Source organism: Apteryx mantelli, chromosome 5 (assembly GCF_036417845.1).
Source record: "Apteryx mantelli isolate bAptMan1 chromosome 5, bAptMan1.hap1, whole genome shotgun sequence".
NCBI lineage: Eukaryota > Metazoa > Chordata > Aves > Apterygiformes > Apterygidae > Apteryx > Apteryx mantelli.
In genome coordinates this window covers 17,352,951-17,368,414 of record NC_089982.1, presented here as the reverse complement: position 1 = coordinate 17,368,414, position 15,464 = coordinate 17,352,951, and the positions used below count along the sequence as shown (strand labels likewise).

General features: G+C 38.8%; 1 protein-coding gene across 1 annotated transcript in view; it reads left to right on the top strand.

Annotated features, from left to right (window-relative positions):
- The window catches only part of PPP3CA (protein phosphatase 3 catalytic subunit alpha), a 210,853-nt gene extending 199,874 nt beyond the window's left edge, over window positions 1-10,979 (top strand). Inside the window, exons 12-13 of the mRNA XM_067297560.1 lie at window positions 3,216-3,313; window positions 9,259-10,979. Coding sequence (XP_067153661.1) covers window positions 3,216-3,313; window positions 9,259-9,452 — 292 coding nt within the window. The 3' untranslated portion in view covers window positions 9,453-10,979. The remainder of the gene's footprint in view (window positions 1-3,215; window positions 3,314-9,258) is intronic.
- The last annotated feature ends 4,485 nt before the right edge of the window (window positions 10,980-15,464 follow it).

Genomic DNA, 15,464 nt, shown 5'->3' with positions numbered 1-15,464 from the left:
GTGGGCAGGTTGGCAGTGGGGCTTCGCATGGACACAGCAGTTTGTCCACACATTGCAGATTGCAGCAGCATAGTTTTAAATAGCATACTGAGGTGAAAGACTTCATACCTGGGGTTTCCCAAGTGATAAAGTGAATTGCTAGTGATGCACACGCTAATTCAAAGTGATACCTGTAAAAAATAAAAAAGTTGGTCTAATGCCTTTTCCCTAAACTAGATGGAGGAGCAATCAAATGTTTCCACCTGCTCCTCTGTGTCATGTTTGGCACAGAGCCTGAAGCTGACATTACCACCACCTTCATAAAACAGCACGATTATTTTTCTCTAATGATAGTTGAGCAAACAAAGTTGGGAAGCCCTGGCTTTCTCCCATAACCCAGAACTGTAGATTCTGGATCTACTGTATTTTGCTGCGGAGCATCGTTTGAAAAGTAGGATGAATTGATAGAAACCTGGACTTAAAATGTACAAAAGGGCTTGAAATTGGATGCTCAATTGATGTATTTGGTTTTTGATAACTTGCAAACAGTTCATGTCACAAATGTGTCAAAGACTTTCAAAAGGAACTATGGGGCCAGGCTTTTCAATGCTTTCAGGGAGGAGACAAGGGTACAGCATTATTTTTGTGTGTGCCCAGTTTTGGGTGATATACTTGAGCCTAATATCTTAGGCTTTAGCACCATTTGAACATTGGAGCCCCTTTAAATTACTTCAGGAAAATCAATATTTTGAGGCATTGATGAAAATTGATCTTGATCTTTCACTGAAAGGAGGTCAAACCATCTCAAAGCTGTTTGAGACCCTTTTTTTTTTCTTTCTTTTTCTTCTTTTACTGCTACTATATGCATCCCAACATCTTCCAAAGACCAGAACATACTCTATCAGGTAGAGGAAGAGCCAATGGTTCACCCAGTCAAGCTGTTGAGCCTCTTACCATTCTTGGATACTGATGACTTTAAAACTTTGCAGGACGGACTGCAGATGAGGGCTATTTATTTGCTCTCCCCTAACTTTAGCTAGCAAATACAGTGCATCCTTACTGCGGTCAGAGGTGTAGTCAGCAGGTCCCTCCACTGGGCTGTTTTGCTGACGAGACTCCCAGTGGGATGAACGACATTTCATTGCAGCTCCAGGCCGGCGACCCTGTGGGGGTACCTCTCCCTCTCTTGCTGTGACAACTTGGTTCTCCTTACCTAAATGCCAGACTTCTGGCAGCTAAGATTACATGAGGTTAATTTTGCAAATAGTGTCTCTGTAGAATGGCCTGGATTATTTTTTTAAGTCTTTGGCAGCAAAATCCACGTTTAACAAACAAGTGTCTGGTAACTGCTTATAACCATGAAAAGCCTGAGGTGGCACCATCAGCCTATTTCAGAAGCCTTTAAGGTTCCTGCTTTAGTGTCTTGTCTATGGTGTCTGTGGTGTGTTGTGAAACTTATTTCACTAGTTCTTGAAAAGCTTTTCCAGACAAGCAGTGCGCAGTCTGATCACAGCCAAAGGACTCAGTCAAATGCATATTCTCTAAGCCATAGTGGCCACCTCCCTTTAAGTAAATGTAAAGTTCATATCTGTGCGATCATTTTGACTACTTAAATCAAAATTAGATGGCAAAATATCATTGTGTTCGTTTTCAAAGGTTATAAATAAGCTTTGCCAAGGAAAAAACATAATAGAAATATTAGCTTAGGCTCAGTGGAAGACTGCCTCTCTGTGACCTTGTACTCTCTAATCTGACTTTTCTCTGAATATATTTAGGCAGGTGGGAGGTAAATAAAATATCTAATCAGTTAAATGAATAAGGAAATAAGAGAGATTAAATACCAAGTAAAGAACATTGAGGACTAAAAATATCAGAATTTGTGATACAGAAGCTTCTTGGGGACATGTGTTTTAAAGAAATAAAAAGTATTGTGCATAAACATTTCCTATGAAAGTAAAGCTGTAAGTGCTATTGCAATTTAGTTCAAAAGAGATGAAATGGACTGAATTGAAAATGTAAATTATGCACTTGCAGAGGCAAATAATCAAGAGAAAGAAAAAGCTTTGGTGTGTAATAATCTTTAATGGGGTAAAAATGCCATGTTAATTGTGGAAAAACTTGGCTGTTACATTAGTTCTAATTGTTTCAAAAACTTGAAAGAAAAACAGACACAAAATCTGATTTTGACTTTTACACAAAGAAAAGTATGTGTACAGGAAGATTTATATCAAACTAAAAATAACTTGAAGAGTATACATAGTAGGTAAACAAGAACTGTTTGAAATACATGAGTAATTCAGGGCATGTAGGCTTCAAGAAAATTGTATGTACTAGAATAGATAGACAGAACCACAGTATCATCAAGTGAATGCAGAACTAAATATATTTCAAAGTAAAATGCTTCAAAATAGGCTTCTCTTAAACAATTGGGGTCAATTTTGCTGCTGAGAAAGTATGTCATCAGAGACAGCATTGTAGTGCTTGCAGAAAGCTGTATTTAACTTCTTGTCTGGATAGAGCTGTGATATTCTTCTTGACATATATTAAAAACTATGTGTATCTGGAGACCTGCAAAACATATTTAGGCTTCCTAAACTCTTTTCCTTGAGTAAGTATCACTTTCAGCATATAGAAAAGATGTAGAAAAAAAATGGTTAAAAAAGAATTAGAAAGAGTGCTAGTAAGAGTGAAATTGCTTATTAATTTTAATGAGCTTTTTAGGTGCTTTTTTAGTAGCTGATAATCAATAATAAATAATGCATCTGACTGTTAGTGTAGACAAAAACAAAACAACAATTTAAGTGTCTTTCTGACTACATTGTATGAGACAGATTTGATGTGTTGCTGGCAAGTACTGCTCCTTTGGTCTGTCTTCTTTCACGTTTGTGGTTTTAGCACTATAGGCAAATATATGTATTTGCATACATCCTTTCATAGATCCAGGGTCAGAGTATTAACTATAAAGGGAGTCTGTGTGTTGTATGGTGCAATGGTGAACTATGTATGTAGAGGAGAAAGCCCAGACCTTATGAGGAGGACTGCACTGGCGCAGATGTAAAAGTGGATTGCCTCTTTCCTGGTAAAGACATTGGACATAACCTAATCATCGCAGGACAGATGTAGCTTAAGGTGTCTAGAACGTTTTTGATGTTTTTTAAAAATAATTTTAAAAAAAGTCCTAAAAGACCAAAAATGATTTACTGTTTGTTTGTTTCTTTTCCTCCCTCCCCCTGCAGAGAAGAGAGTGAAAGCGTGCTGACACTGAAAGGTTTGACTCCAACAGGAATGCTGCCCAGTGGTGTGCTCTCTGGAGGAAAACAAACACTGCAAAGCGGTAAGCATGTTTGCCTGTGTGTGACATTATGTGTTTAAAAAAAAAAAAAAAAAGACTTTTTAACTGCAGAACCCAAGAAAAATAACCGCAGTCTTCTCAGAGAAAATAAATAAAGCAAAGCGCAGAATAAAACAGATGGTTTGTTGTACTTGAGCATTTGTGAGCAGTTCATGTAAGGCCACTTCTCAAGACTTATTACGTACCACTGATTTTTTCAAAGAAGAAGAAGAAGAAAAATCCCTGAAAATCAACTGTTCAGAATGGTAGATCAGCATCACATGTGAGTGCACTCTTTCCACAATTTACAGTGTCATCTTTTATTATTTGTTTTAAGACCAGCTTTCGATACACTGAATACTGAAGATTCAGCTTAGATAATGACACTCAAACTCTTATTTTATCTGATTTGTTCTTCCTCTTAGACACTCACCAATAAAAATAGTTCTAGGAGTAGATTTTATCTTCTAGCAATTCTGCGTGACAGCATGAGAACAATTTCACATTCTGATTTAAGCCAAAGTGAAGGGAGGCTCTTACAAACGCTGTTTTTGCCTTGTACGCAAACACAATGCAGATTGTCAGCTCAGTTTTATACCAAGTGCTTTTTGTTACAGGAAATCTTTAAGTCAATAATAGGGCTGCCTTTGATAAAATATTTCTCTTGGAATAAGGAGCTGCAAAGTATTTAATTTACCACTGTAAGGTCTCCTTTTTTATGTGTGTATTACTGTAGAATATATACAAGGCACACAAGAATGTCTTACACTTACTGTAGTGCTGTTGTCAGTACATGTAAGAAGTAGAAATATGTTTATATTCTTAACACAGTCTCAGCCTCTTATTTTCCTGTTTCCTTCCTGGAGTATTCTTTCTCTGTATTTTCCCCTTTACTGTCTCTTTTCTCTTATCTAGAAGATTCAGGTATTCTTTGGTAAACCTTCTTTTCCCATTTTTTCCTTCTTTTTTTTCTTTTTGATGACTTGTGTGTTACGCACCTAGTAACGTTCTGCTTTGAAAATGCTGCAATATGATTCCACAGGATGCCTCACTTAAAGAGGCTGGGGCCTTTATCTAGGCTCTGCTCAGCATTGTTTCCTTAGATTTGTCAGAAAATTTGGCCCAAGGCAACTGCTATTGTTGCCCTGGCAAAATATTAGGAACTGAAATGAATTTTTAGAATATTGGCTAAAGTTTTTGTTACAATAGTTAAAAGGAGAATCTCCTCATACTGCAGTATTCTGACTTAGTGAAACATTCCTATATACAGGCTTCTACATTAGTTGACACATAGTACGCCATTCACCATATAATCTGAAATTCACATAGTTTCTGTTAAGCTCATGTTCATACTATCGTATGCATTAACAGAAAATATGACCAGTATGTTCTGTGGAAGTACACATTTCAGTCTTTTTTTTTCTAATGTGTCAGTGCTGGTTTGGATCTGGTTATTCATGTTAATTTTCCATCATTGTTACCATGTTTCCTTTTATTTTAAGTTTGCATTGGTTTAGTTCCTTAATTTTGCCATCTCTCTTGCTCTGTAGCTTGAGAGGCGTAGGCTCACCTTGGTGCATGTGGATTACCTCCTCTAATTTCCCCATGCAGCAAGATCATTGTATACATCTTTTAGTGTTGACTCAATCCATATTTAACATCCTAATTACAAAAAAAATTGTTTGGGCTTTATGGAGGGCAGAAAAGTTTCTACATTGGGGAAAATAAGACAAAAAAAAGAAATGGTGAATTCCTAAAAGCTTTGCTTCTTGACCTATTCTCTAAACTAGTGGAGTTCTTGAAAATCAAAATTCCTTTTTAAATATTTGAGCTGTACCATTGCTATGTTAAACTGCATTTGCTGATTGGCTTCAGCTTCTAAATGTCCAGCTGTAGAAATAAATTCAAGCCAAAACTGCTGGGTAGAATTTGAATGCAGATGATGTTTTTAAGAACAATGAACGGTTTCAAGACAGTGGTAAAATACAGTATACTCATAACACTGCAGTAACCTCCTGATTACAAACTTTTCTCTCTCTGACCAGGCTTTGCAGTTTTGGGGGCCCAACGGCTTTCAGTCTGGCATCTGCCCCTATTGATTTAAAATATGAAAACCATTTGATTTTCAGAAATTGGGTTGTTGTAAAGGAGATTTGCAGATGGAGCAGACTGAGCGAGCCTGCAAGCCAAGGAAAAGTTGTCTGAGCAAACTCTCCTATGTTGTGGGGAGCTTTCTTTTAGTCGGGAGAGAGAAAAAATATTCTCAAAGTTGTATGTGTGGTTCTTTTGCCACTGTAGTGGCAGCTAATACTTTTCAAGCTGGTATGAATTTTGTGTGATGGCTTTATGCCATTTTTCATTCGCTTTTAACAGTGCAAATCAAACTGCTCTTATTAAATGCTGTGGGAATTATACAATAAACTGCAGGTCAGATGTGCAATATGGAAGTTTTTCACTTTGTAATTTTTTGAGTCAAAAGAAAAACATTCAAATACGTCTTTAAGAACTTTTGATTTGTGAATCTTTCTGCTTCAAAACAAACTATAGCTTAATTCAATCTGCAAATTATTGTTTTTGTGTAGCATTTCTGTGTGTCTGTTTTGCCAAAATCCAGCACTTACAGTAACATTAGTGTATTAGCTCCTTTGCTATTCACTGACTTGTTCTTAGAGTTAAAATCCTCTGCTCATTTTTCTCATTCGTTTTGCTACCCCTTTCTTCTCTTCAGCTACTGTTGAGGCTATTGAGGCTGATGAAGGTAAATTGGCCAGTCCCCTTTCTGTTGCTCCTACAACAGATAAGGGCTCTGCTGGGTGTATTCATTTTGCTGTAGCTTGTACAGATTGTGTGGGTGTTGGGCTAACAATTGTGGCTCGGTATTAACCCAAATGTAATTGCTTTAAAGGGGAAAATGGTTGGTGGTTTTTTTTTTTTGGTGGTGTCTTTTTTTCTTTCCGAAAGTTGCAATCAACGTTGGAATTTCTGTATGCTGAACCAAGCACTGAGCAATGCCCAGTCGGAGGTCAGGAGGCTTCGCCTTTTAGGGGACACAACACAGCAGCAGCTAGTCAGCGCTCTTTGCCACACAGCTCACGCGCTGTACGCTACAGGCTGCGTCATTTCTCTGCCTCAAATCATTTTCAGCAATCCCTGGTCTCAAAAAACACACAGCTTTTATAAGCATTCTTTTTTTGTTGTTGATTGTTTTCTTTTCTTTCCTTAGTTTGTTTTCTTTTTCTTTTAGGTCACTAGTAAAAAAAAATAAATAAATTATTGGTCTTTTGTTACAGTTCAGCATGTTTCTGTTTCTCTTTAAAAGTAAAACAACATGAGACATTTGTCTGCAAGATGTCTGTTTCCTCTGGTAGTGGCAGTTTACACACTGGATATGTACATTAGAGCAACCATTAACATCAGCACCATTTAAGCTACAAATATAAAGTGACCGGCTGCCTCAGAAGATTTCCGAATGATTAGTGTTGAAAACTGGTGCTTTATTGATAGACCTCTAACTTAACCTTGAAGCAATTTTTAACTATACTGTTCAGAAGTGAGCAACGACATATTGCGCTATAGATGGACAATATTCATTCAGTATTATAAAGTTTTGGAAGAAGAATTTTCAGAATTCCCCTTTAAAACAAAATTCTTCAGTTGTATTTTGTTCTTGCCCCTCTCAAATTTTCTAAGGGTATTTTTTAGTTAATTAAAAAAAAAAATCTAATGATTGCTGTCTGTTGGTAAGATGTGCCCTTTTGGCCAGTTGAATTTGTTTTTGATTTTTTGTAAAGCAGTGAATAAAATTATAGAACAAATAAGTAAGAGAAAATACAACTGCTTTCTAAATAGCAGTGAGTAAGCTGCTATTTATGTTGGAATTATCTATTCCTCTCGGCAATCTCTAATCTGCAGTGTGCATTCTCGTTGACAGTTTGGCTGTTTTCTGTGATTTTCTGTGACTGTGTTGTGTTTAGTAGACTCTCAATGTAAACTGCTAATACTCATTGTCTGACCAGCAACTACAGCAGCGCACCTTCTTCAGTATTACAGATTATATATAATGTGTCTGCTCGAAATACAATTGATTGAACGTGATGCCATTCCAGGAATATTCACTCTCAAGTGAATCCTTGATTTGCCATCGCCTCTAGCTAGACACTGTAACCACAGTCGTAACGGCCGGTCCGCGTAGACCGAGCTAACGATGGGGAAGATGTTGCTTCCCTTTCGAATTGCTGCCCTGCCGCTGGATCCGGGGCGCGCTGGCACCAGGTGCTCTGGCCCCGTAACTCCCCTGGCGCTGGGCAGCTTGCAGGCGGTTCGGCTTCATCACGGCCACCCATTAAACTGTTGCTTTAAGGGACTGGCCTGGGTGCTTGTTAGACACCTTCATTACTGTGGTAGCACATAAAGGGGCAAACACACGCGACTGGGAACACCTTACAGTAGAGCCTGCTCTGTTTTCACTGCTCCATCCCTGCTCACCTGACTAATCACCATTTTGTTGTTGTTGTTTTTCTGAGTTAAAGTAGTTCATGTTAAAAACCATGTGCTGCAAAGTTCCAAGGTAACATTTGTGAAACTGCTTAAGGAAATAAATCCTGAGGCAAACAGGATCTGTCCATTTTCACAGGAATGGTTGGCTAAAATATTAGCATGAGAATGCTTTTCTCGCTCCCCACAAAATGCAAAGAGTGGTAGATTGGTACCAGGGATGTGTTTTGTTTTGTTTTGTTTTTAACAGAAGTGTTAACTTGTCCAGAATCGGGTCAGTATGTCGGAAGGAGAGCAGGAGTACTTTGGGGTAGAGAGGAGAGAAAATAAAGGGAGGGAAGGAATATTGAATTTGATCTTTGAAACTCCCCTACTATTTTCTCCCCAGGGAGTTTGCAGTTTCCTGGTACTAACACACCATTTCTGCTCTATGGCATGTTAAGATAGAGGCATAACAAAAGTGCAGCCAGCATTCTGGGAGTACAGTAGGTTAATTTGGTGTGTAGGCAAGAGAAAAACGCACAGAAGGCTATTACAAATTGTCTTTAGAGCTGCAACCTGCTCTTTGCCTACAGTGCTTTTTTCTCTTTGGCTTTAAACCTAAATATCTTAAAACATTAAAAAAAAAAAAAAAAAAGAAGAAGAAGAAAAAAGCACGCTCTACAAACAGGTTTCCGAGCCTGGGGCTGCCTTCTGAGATCAGTGGGCCATGTTTAATGCTGTTGCTGAAAGGCAGTTCAAAACCCCTCAGATCCACTTGGAACTTTGGTCCGTTGTCAATGTATTTTCAAAGTTTAAAGGTATATATATGCCAAAATAATGCTATCCCTAGTCCATGTTGCTCTGCATTACTGCTGTTTGACACAAACTGCTTTCCACAAGTCCAGGGAGGTCAGGGAGGGCGATTACCCTGAGGGATCAGCAAGCTGCTCGCCTGAGATACGAACATGATAGCATCATCCAAAACCCCAGAGCTTTAACGTGTATCACATAAACTGGGCACATCATGGCTTTGCCATCTGTAACTGGCCTGTGCTGTCGGCTTTCATGTGGTCTTTCAAAGTCAAACAGGAGTTTTGCCTAATTATGCAAGGCACAAAGTTTTTAAGGCTGTAAGTTAAAAAAGAGACAACAACCTGGTCACTATTGTGCCCTAAGCATTGTTCCTGATTACAAACTGCAGTTTCCTGTCAGCTTCTTAGTATTTTAAGCTGAGCCCCAGTGGACAGCAAAATATCAGAAGCTGATCTTGTTGAAAAAAAATAGTTGGTTTGCAAGAGACGGTGGTGCTTAACCTCCAGCTCTTTCTGAGTACGGTAAGGAGTCCATCGTGTTGTCAGAGTTTGCGTTGCCTTCTTCGCAAAGAAGGACTTTCTCACTCATGGCTAAGTTGGGGGAAAGACTGCCGAGAGTTTTACGTTGCTAATTTTACTTTTTAATAATCCTTTATTTAGCTATCAAAGGATTTTCACCCCAACATAAGATCACTAGCTTCGAAGAGGCCAAAGGCTTAGATCGAATTAATGAGCGAATGCCTCCGCGCAGAGATGTGCCGTCTGATGCCAACCTTAACTCCATCAACAAGGCAATCTCCACAGAGACTAATGGCACTGACAGCAACGGCAGTAATAGCAGCAATATTCAGTGACCACTTCCAGGGAGGGGGGGTTGAGCTGCAGGGCGCGACGGGGTTGCTGCACGGCAGCAGTTGGATGTTCTTGCCTCTGATAATAGCTTACTTGCTCTGGGGGCCAGGTGTTGGATTCAGTTTACAAAATCATCTATGAAGAGATCGCAAACTTTATTTTGGTGGGAGGGGGGTGGGGGATCGACACCTCCTTTGGATATGCCTTTAAAATGCTTGTAGAAAAATGAAAGCTAATGCTGGTATATATTGCAAAGTTAGGGGAATGAACATGTTTTCCTACTGCATTGGGAACTTCTAGATATGTTACTGAAAGGCCTTTTATTATGTTACTGGACATGAAAACTTTGTTTAATTTCTTACTAACTATTGTACGTTTACAGTTGCAGCACTAAACATGGACAACATCAAAACATTTTTAACAAAATGTACAAACTAAATAAGGACTATTTATTGATAATGTTTTGCTACTCTTGTCAGACAATGGCTATGAAATAAATCAGGCAGTCTTTAAAAATATAGAAAAAAAGAAAAAAAAGAATGTTGGAAATTTGTTTAAAATGCCAAAAAAGAGAGATGGAGCGAGAGCGAGAGAGAGACAGTTTAATTTTGTACAGATTATGCTTACCTCAGGTTTCTTTAGTGTGCTTCAATGCCCTTCTTTAAATATAACACTTATCTTACTAATTTGGCAGCAATTATCCTTTTCTTTGTTTAAACAAAAACTGGAATAATAACATTTATCTTTTTTTGCTGTTTATATTTAGGGGGGTTTGGTTTGGGGGGTTTTCTGGGTTTTTGGTAAATCAAGTCTTGGTTGTGGCTTGCTGAATTTAAATATTTATGAGTGGTGCATTTTTAAGTATAGTGAACAAGACACCATATTAAGTGCAGTGAAAAGCATCTATATTCTGTAAAAATCTGCCTATGCATGTTTTTTAAGAAAAAAAATGGCTGTATAGGCCTGTATGGGACTGTAATGCGCTTAGTGGTCTGACTTATACTGGAAATGTATGTATACTGGCGTACTTTATATTCTCTAAAAAAAAAAAAATGCTTAATGCCTTTGAAATTTTGTAATCAAAAAAAGCTTTGAAAAATCTAAGGGGAGAGTATTCTTAAAGTTTTTAACATAAGCTTGTCAGTGCACATATAGATGGGTAGCATGTTTAGCAAACCTTGTGAAATTTAAATAAGTTTGTAGTTACATGTGGAATTCTAAATGCATGATAACTGTTAATGTCATAATGGTTTAGTCATTTTGTTATGTTCTGTCATGTGCCACAAAATGTGTAATTTTTTCACTTTTTTCCCTTTGTATATCAGTTACGGGTTTCAACTGGTTCATTCTAAAAAAGAAACAAAGCAGTCCATTGATATTTTTTAACAATTGTATAAGTGCCCAAGTAATTCACTACAGCCTACAGCCTTGCCTTTGTAATTTGACTTCGAAATGTTGGCAATCAAAGCATGCACTTGTAACAATGAAAGAAGCATTTTATATTACTACTCAATAAAAATGTGCATGAACTTAAGTGCTCTTCCCTTTCTTGCTGCCTCTGTTACAGAAGCACTCGCACACCCACATGCGCACACTCACACACACACATTTGTTACTGATTTTTGTCTTGGAGAAGAGGAGATCATCCAAGTAAGAGAAGAATGACACACATTTCACAGTTCCAGGTCAGTTCTTTGCTAAAGAAAAATGTATTTGTTGCCAAACTGTTCTAGGTTACTGAATACTTCCTCTGCAAACTCCTCATATTTCTGTTTTTTTCCCTCAAGTTCTGGTTAGAGTTGTTTTTTTCCTGAAATGAGTAGTATGTAACCCACAATAGAGTGCGCATGAAAGCATATGTCCTCTGTGTGCTTTTCTCCCTCATCAGGAGTGCCCTCTGCTTGCAAAGTGCCTTTTTCCCCCCTAATGTTGTTGCGCATTCAGCATAGACTAAGACATGGTATATTTGAACACAGTAATTAAAGCAGGCTGTTAAAATATTCTGTTGTGTTTAACCAGTCATGCTGTGTACAAATCAAGATAATAGACTTTTTTTTTTTGAAACAAGGAAGATTTTTAAGTATTAAGTAAATTTACAGAAAGTATATACACTTGATAGAAAGGGACTCCTGACTGTAAAAACAAAACTCCAGGGCAGGAATGGGTTAGCCCTCTTCCACTGGGACTTGTGAATTATGAAGATGTAACTACAGTATGTGACAAGCATCCCATCCTCATTGGGAGCAAGTAAATGGCATGGATAGACCTCAGAAATGTTCTTAGCCAGCTCTTCCCTGTATTTGAAAAGGCAGATTAGCATCATTTGCAAAGTTACTTCAAGAAAAAGAAATCAATGCTTTTCAGTATCAGATTTCAAGTGCCTTTTTTAGTCAAAGATGTGAAATGTAAAAGCTCTGCACTTTTTTCATTTTCTCCCTAATTGTCCTCAGCATCCTTCCAGTCCATCCTCCTGTGAAGAACTGATGAAAAATGCCAAATGTTGCAATGTTGTGGGTATTGCTTTAGTCCGCCTCTGAGGTAGCATTATTAACTGTTGGCTTGGTGCCTCTTTTTGTTATGTGTTTTTCCCCTTTTAGCTCAGTGTCTGCTAATTTTGGCAGAATATGAGTGGTGGCAAAAATACAGTGAATTCATAATATTTAGGCCTAGAAAGCTAGATAAATTTTAGATTTAGGTTTTTATTTTTGATCATATAGAAATAGAACACATGAAGGGGAGAGACATGCAGAGTCTAACTGTTCATCTGATCAGTGAAACTGTTCATCTGAGGATTGAAAATGGTCTCCGCAAAAAGTAATGGTAAAAGTTTAAGTAAACATTTTATTTGCTAGATCCGTCCATGTACTTGCTCGCTAAGGACCTGCAGGTTACCTCAGGTAAGCTGTTCTGCAGAGTTGTCTGAGCTAGCTCTCAGAGGGCAGTTTAGGGTCCTTAGAAGGATACAGTTTTGTCAGTACAATGTGTCATCTGGATTCATTTAACATGGACCCCAGCATATCCTAAAAGCAAGTGAAGAGGAACAAGGAGCTTTTCTTCTCAGCCATGCCTGCGTTGCGAGAGACCTCTCCATCGGTAAACTTAGCCCAAAAGATAAATGCTGAAACTCAGTGGTGGGTTTGCAGATGCCTGCTGTAGTTACCAAAGAACTTGCCAGTAAGCAAGGTAGCCCAACCCGAGTAGTGCATTAGGAAATGCACAAAGTCTGTTTTATCAGTGAGGAGACACTTAAACTTTCTAGGATCTCCTAGAAGACAAGGAAATGTCGTGAGTGTGAGGAGCAGGGGTGTTCCCTGCGTCCCAGGAAGAGGGCCCAGCTCCTCGCTGGACTGAGCCTGCTGTCCTAACGTGGGGCAGGGCCAAGGGCTAATGCTGGCGCAGGCACTAGGCTGTATTTGAATGTTCCTAAAAGGGCAAAAATGTTTTTTGAGGGTTATCTTGTTCCAGGGTACCCCATCTCTTCCAGCCGTCCTTCTTTTTTCCTGCTGCAGAAGGAGCTATAGATGAATTTGAAGAAAAACCTCAGTGCACCTGAAGGCTGGGTTTTGGATTTCATGGCCTAACTCAGTGAAATGCCACACACACTGAAGTACGCCTCAGAGAACAGGTTTTTTCCTTGTTATTAAATATGATACTTTATTGCCAGAAATATCATTGGTGCCTACACCAGGATTTACTGTACTTTAACCACTGTATTCCCACTATGGGAGACAGTATATTGGATACATGTACTATGTTTTCTGCATATACTAATTTTCCTTTTCAACAGCTATTGAACATTGAGAATGTTGGGTTTTACTATATACACCCTAAAGAAGACCATATTAAAATCTTGTCCAGGATTTCCACCAAATTATGCTAGATTTAGCCCTGCTTAAGTTTTGTGTCAGAATTGCTAACTGTCACAGGCAAATACAAATTCTTTCAGCATTTTCTTTGACACTCGTTTTTATTGCCAATGGACAATTGTCTGAAACCTCTAGAGGTGGTTGGATATTATTTGGATTTCTCTTGAGAAACCTGACCAGCTAAATTGAGGTCAGAAAGCAGTGCTAAAAACAACCACAGAAAAATGCTGCTTTTTAGCACATCTCCATCTACAGTTTAGAGGGGGGTTTTTTGGTGAAGCAATAGAGTTCAGAGTGTAAAATCTTTCTATTTTGATTTTTAGGAATAAATTCTAGGCTCAGAATGAATTTTTAATTTTAGTTCTTAGGAATCTGTTTCCCTTCTTTTTCAAGATACTGTTGCTCTGATTAGTCAGATCCATGAATCTTCCCACTTCTCTCACAAATAGAGGAATGTGAGAATCTGCTGTTTCAAATGTTAAAAAATCAAACACAAAAACAGGCATTTTGAAGTAGTTTGCAGATCCCTCTTAGTTGCTTTTGGAAGATACCTGATTTCAGTGAAAATGTAAGGTTTTTTGCATTTGACTTTTTACTTGTTCAAATACATCTTGAGTTCATATGTATTTAACATGAAAATACAGAGGACTACAGCCACCTCCATGGAGGAGACAAGGTAGGATGATTTGATGAAGTTAGAGGTAGGAGGGTTTTTTTTTTTTTAAGTCTTGCTGAAATGTCTTTGCAGTATCAAGGCTGCAAAGTGTTACAAAATGGGTATTTTAAAGTTTTGGGGTTTTTTTTAGCTTGGGGGCAGTTTCAGTTTTAGGTGAGACATGTTTTATTGACCTCTGTGCTCTGGGCAGCACTCTGCCCTGGCACAAGATTGCAAAGGGAGGGAAGGGCTGGCTAGGCTCTGTCGTCTTCATCAAAAGCTCGTTTTGGGTGGTGTGACTTGGTAAAGACCGTGCTGAAGGAGTGCTTTACCCACCGTCGGGAGCTTTGCAGGCTCGGAGGCAGACATGACAGTCTTCCCACCTTTGTCACCACCCATCACTAGTTGTTTGGGGGGTTTGCAAATGTCCCTCATCTCGGCGGGAGCCTTGCGTGGTTGCTTAGTGGAGGCTTGTGTCTGTGTGGGTTGTTATTACAGTCAGCAAAACGTGAGCAAGAGGGGGTTGTTTCATGCTTTAACTGTGACATATTGGTGCCATGTTGATGCAGATGTCCCTTGTGCTATCAAGCAGGCCCATTTTTCTCAACATCTGGATATTTTAATCTTTTTTTTTTTCTTTAAATGAGCAGTTAAAACACTGTGACTCGGACTAATTTCACACAGTTTTAGGCCAGAAGAGCCTGTCAGATTACGGAATCACAGAATAGCTGGGGTTGGATTGCACCTCTGGAGACCACCTGGTTCAACCCCCCTGCTCAAGCAGGGCCAGCTAGAGTTGGTTGCCCAGGACCATGTCTGGTCAGGTTTTGAATATCTCCAAAAATGGAGACTCCACAACATCTCTGGGCAACTGTTCCAATGTTCAACCACCTTCACAGTAAAAAAAAAAAAAAAAATATATATATATATATAATATAAGATATAAAGAATATATATGTATATATTCTTATGTTTAAATGGAGTTCTCTGTGTTTCAGTTTGTGCCCATTGCCTCTTGTTCTCTCATTGGGCACCACTGAGGAGAGTCTGGCTCAGTTGTCTTTACAGGTATTCAAATTTATTGCAGAATTGCAGGTGTTACCAGGATATAAAATAAACGAGGGATCTTGTGCCTCCTTGGGGAAAGAGAAGTAACCTTTATTGCCTGAGGAGCAGGCAATTTGTTTATCTGCTGCTAGGTGGTTTATTGGTTTCTGTATGTATTTAATAGACTTTGTGCTTGGACTGCAGTTTTTTAAGATGAGAAGAAAGTGCATGCCAAAGAGGATACTGGTCTGACACTGCAGCTGAGTTTAAACAAGGCTGCAGAGCAGGTATTTAGGCGAAAGACTGAGGAAGTCCTGCAGCCGTGGACCAGGGAGCCAGAGGAAGGACACGAATGAGGAGTGGAGCTGGCAGGAGAGTCTGGGGTATTTATTTCATTTCTTTCTGAAGGTAGATAGGAGAAGAGGCCACTGTGGCAGTTCTGGAGG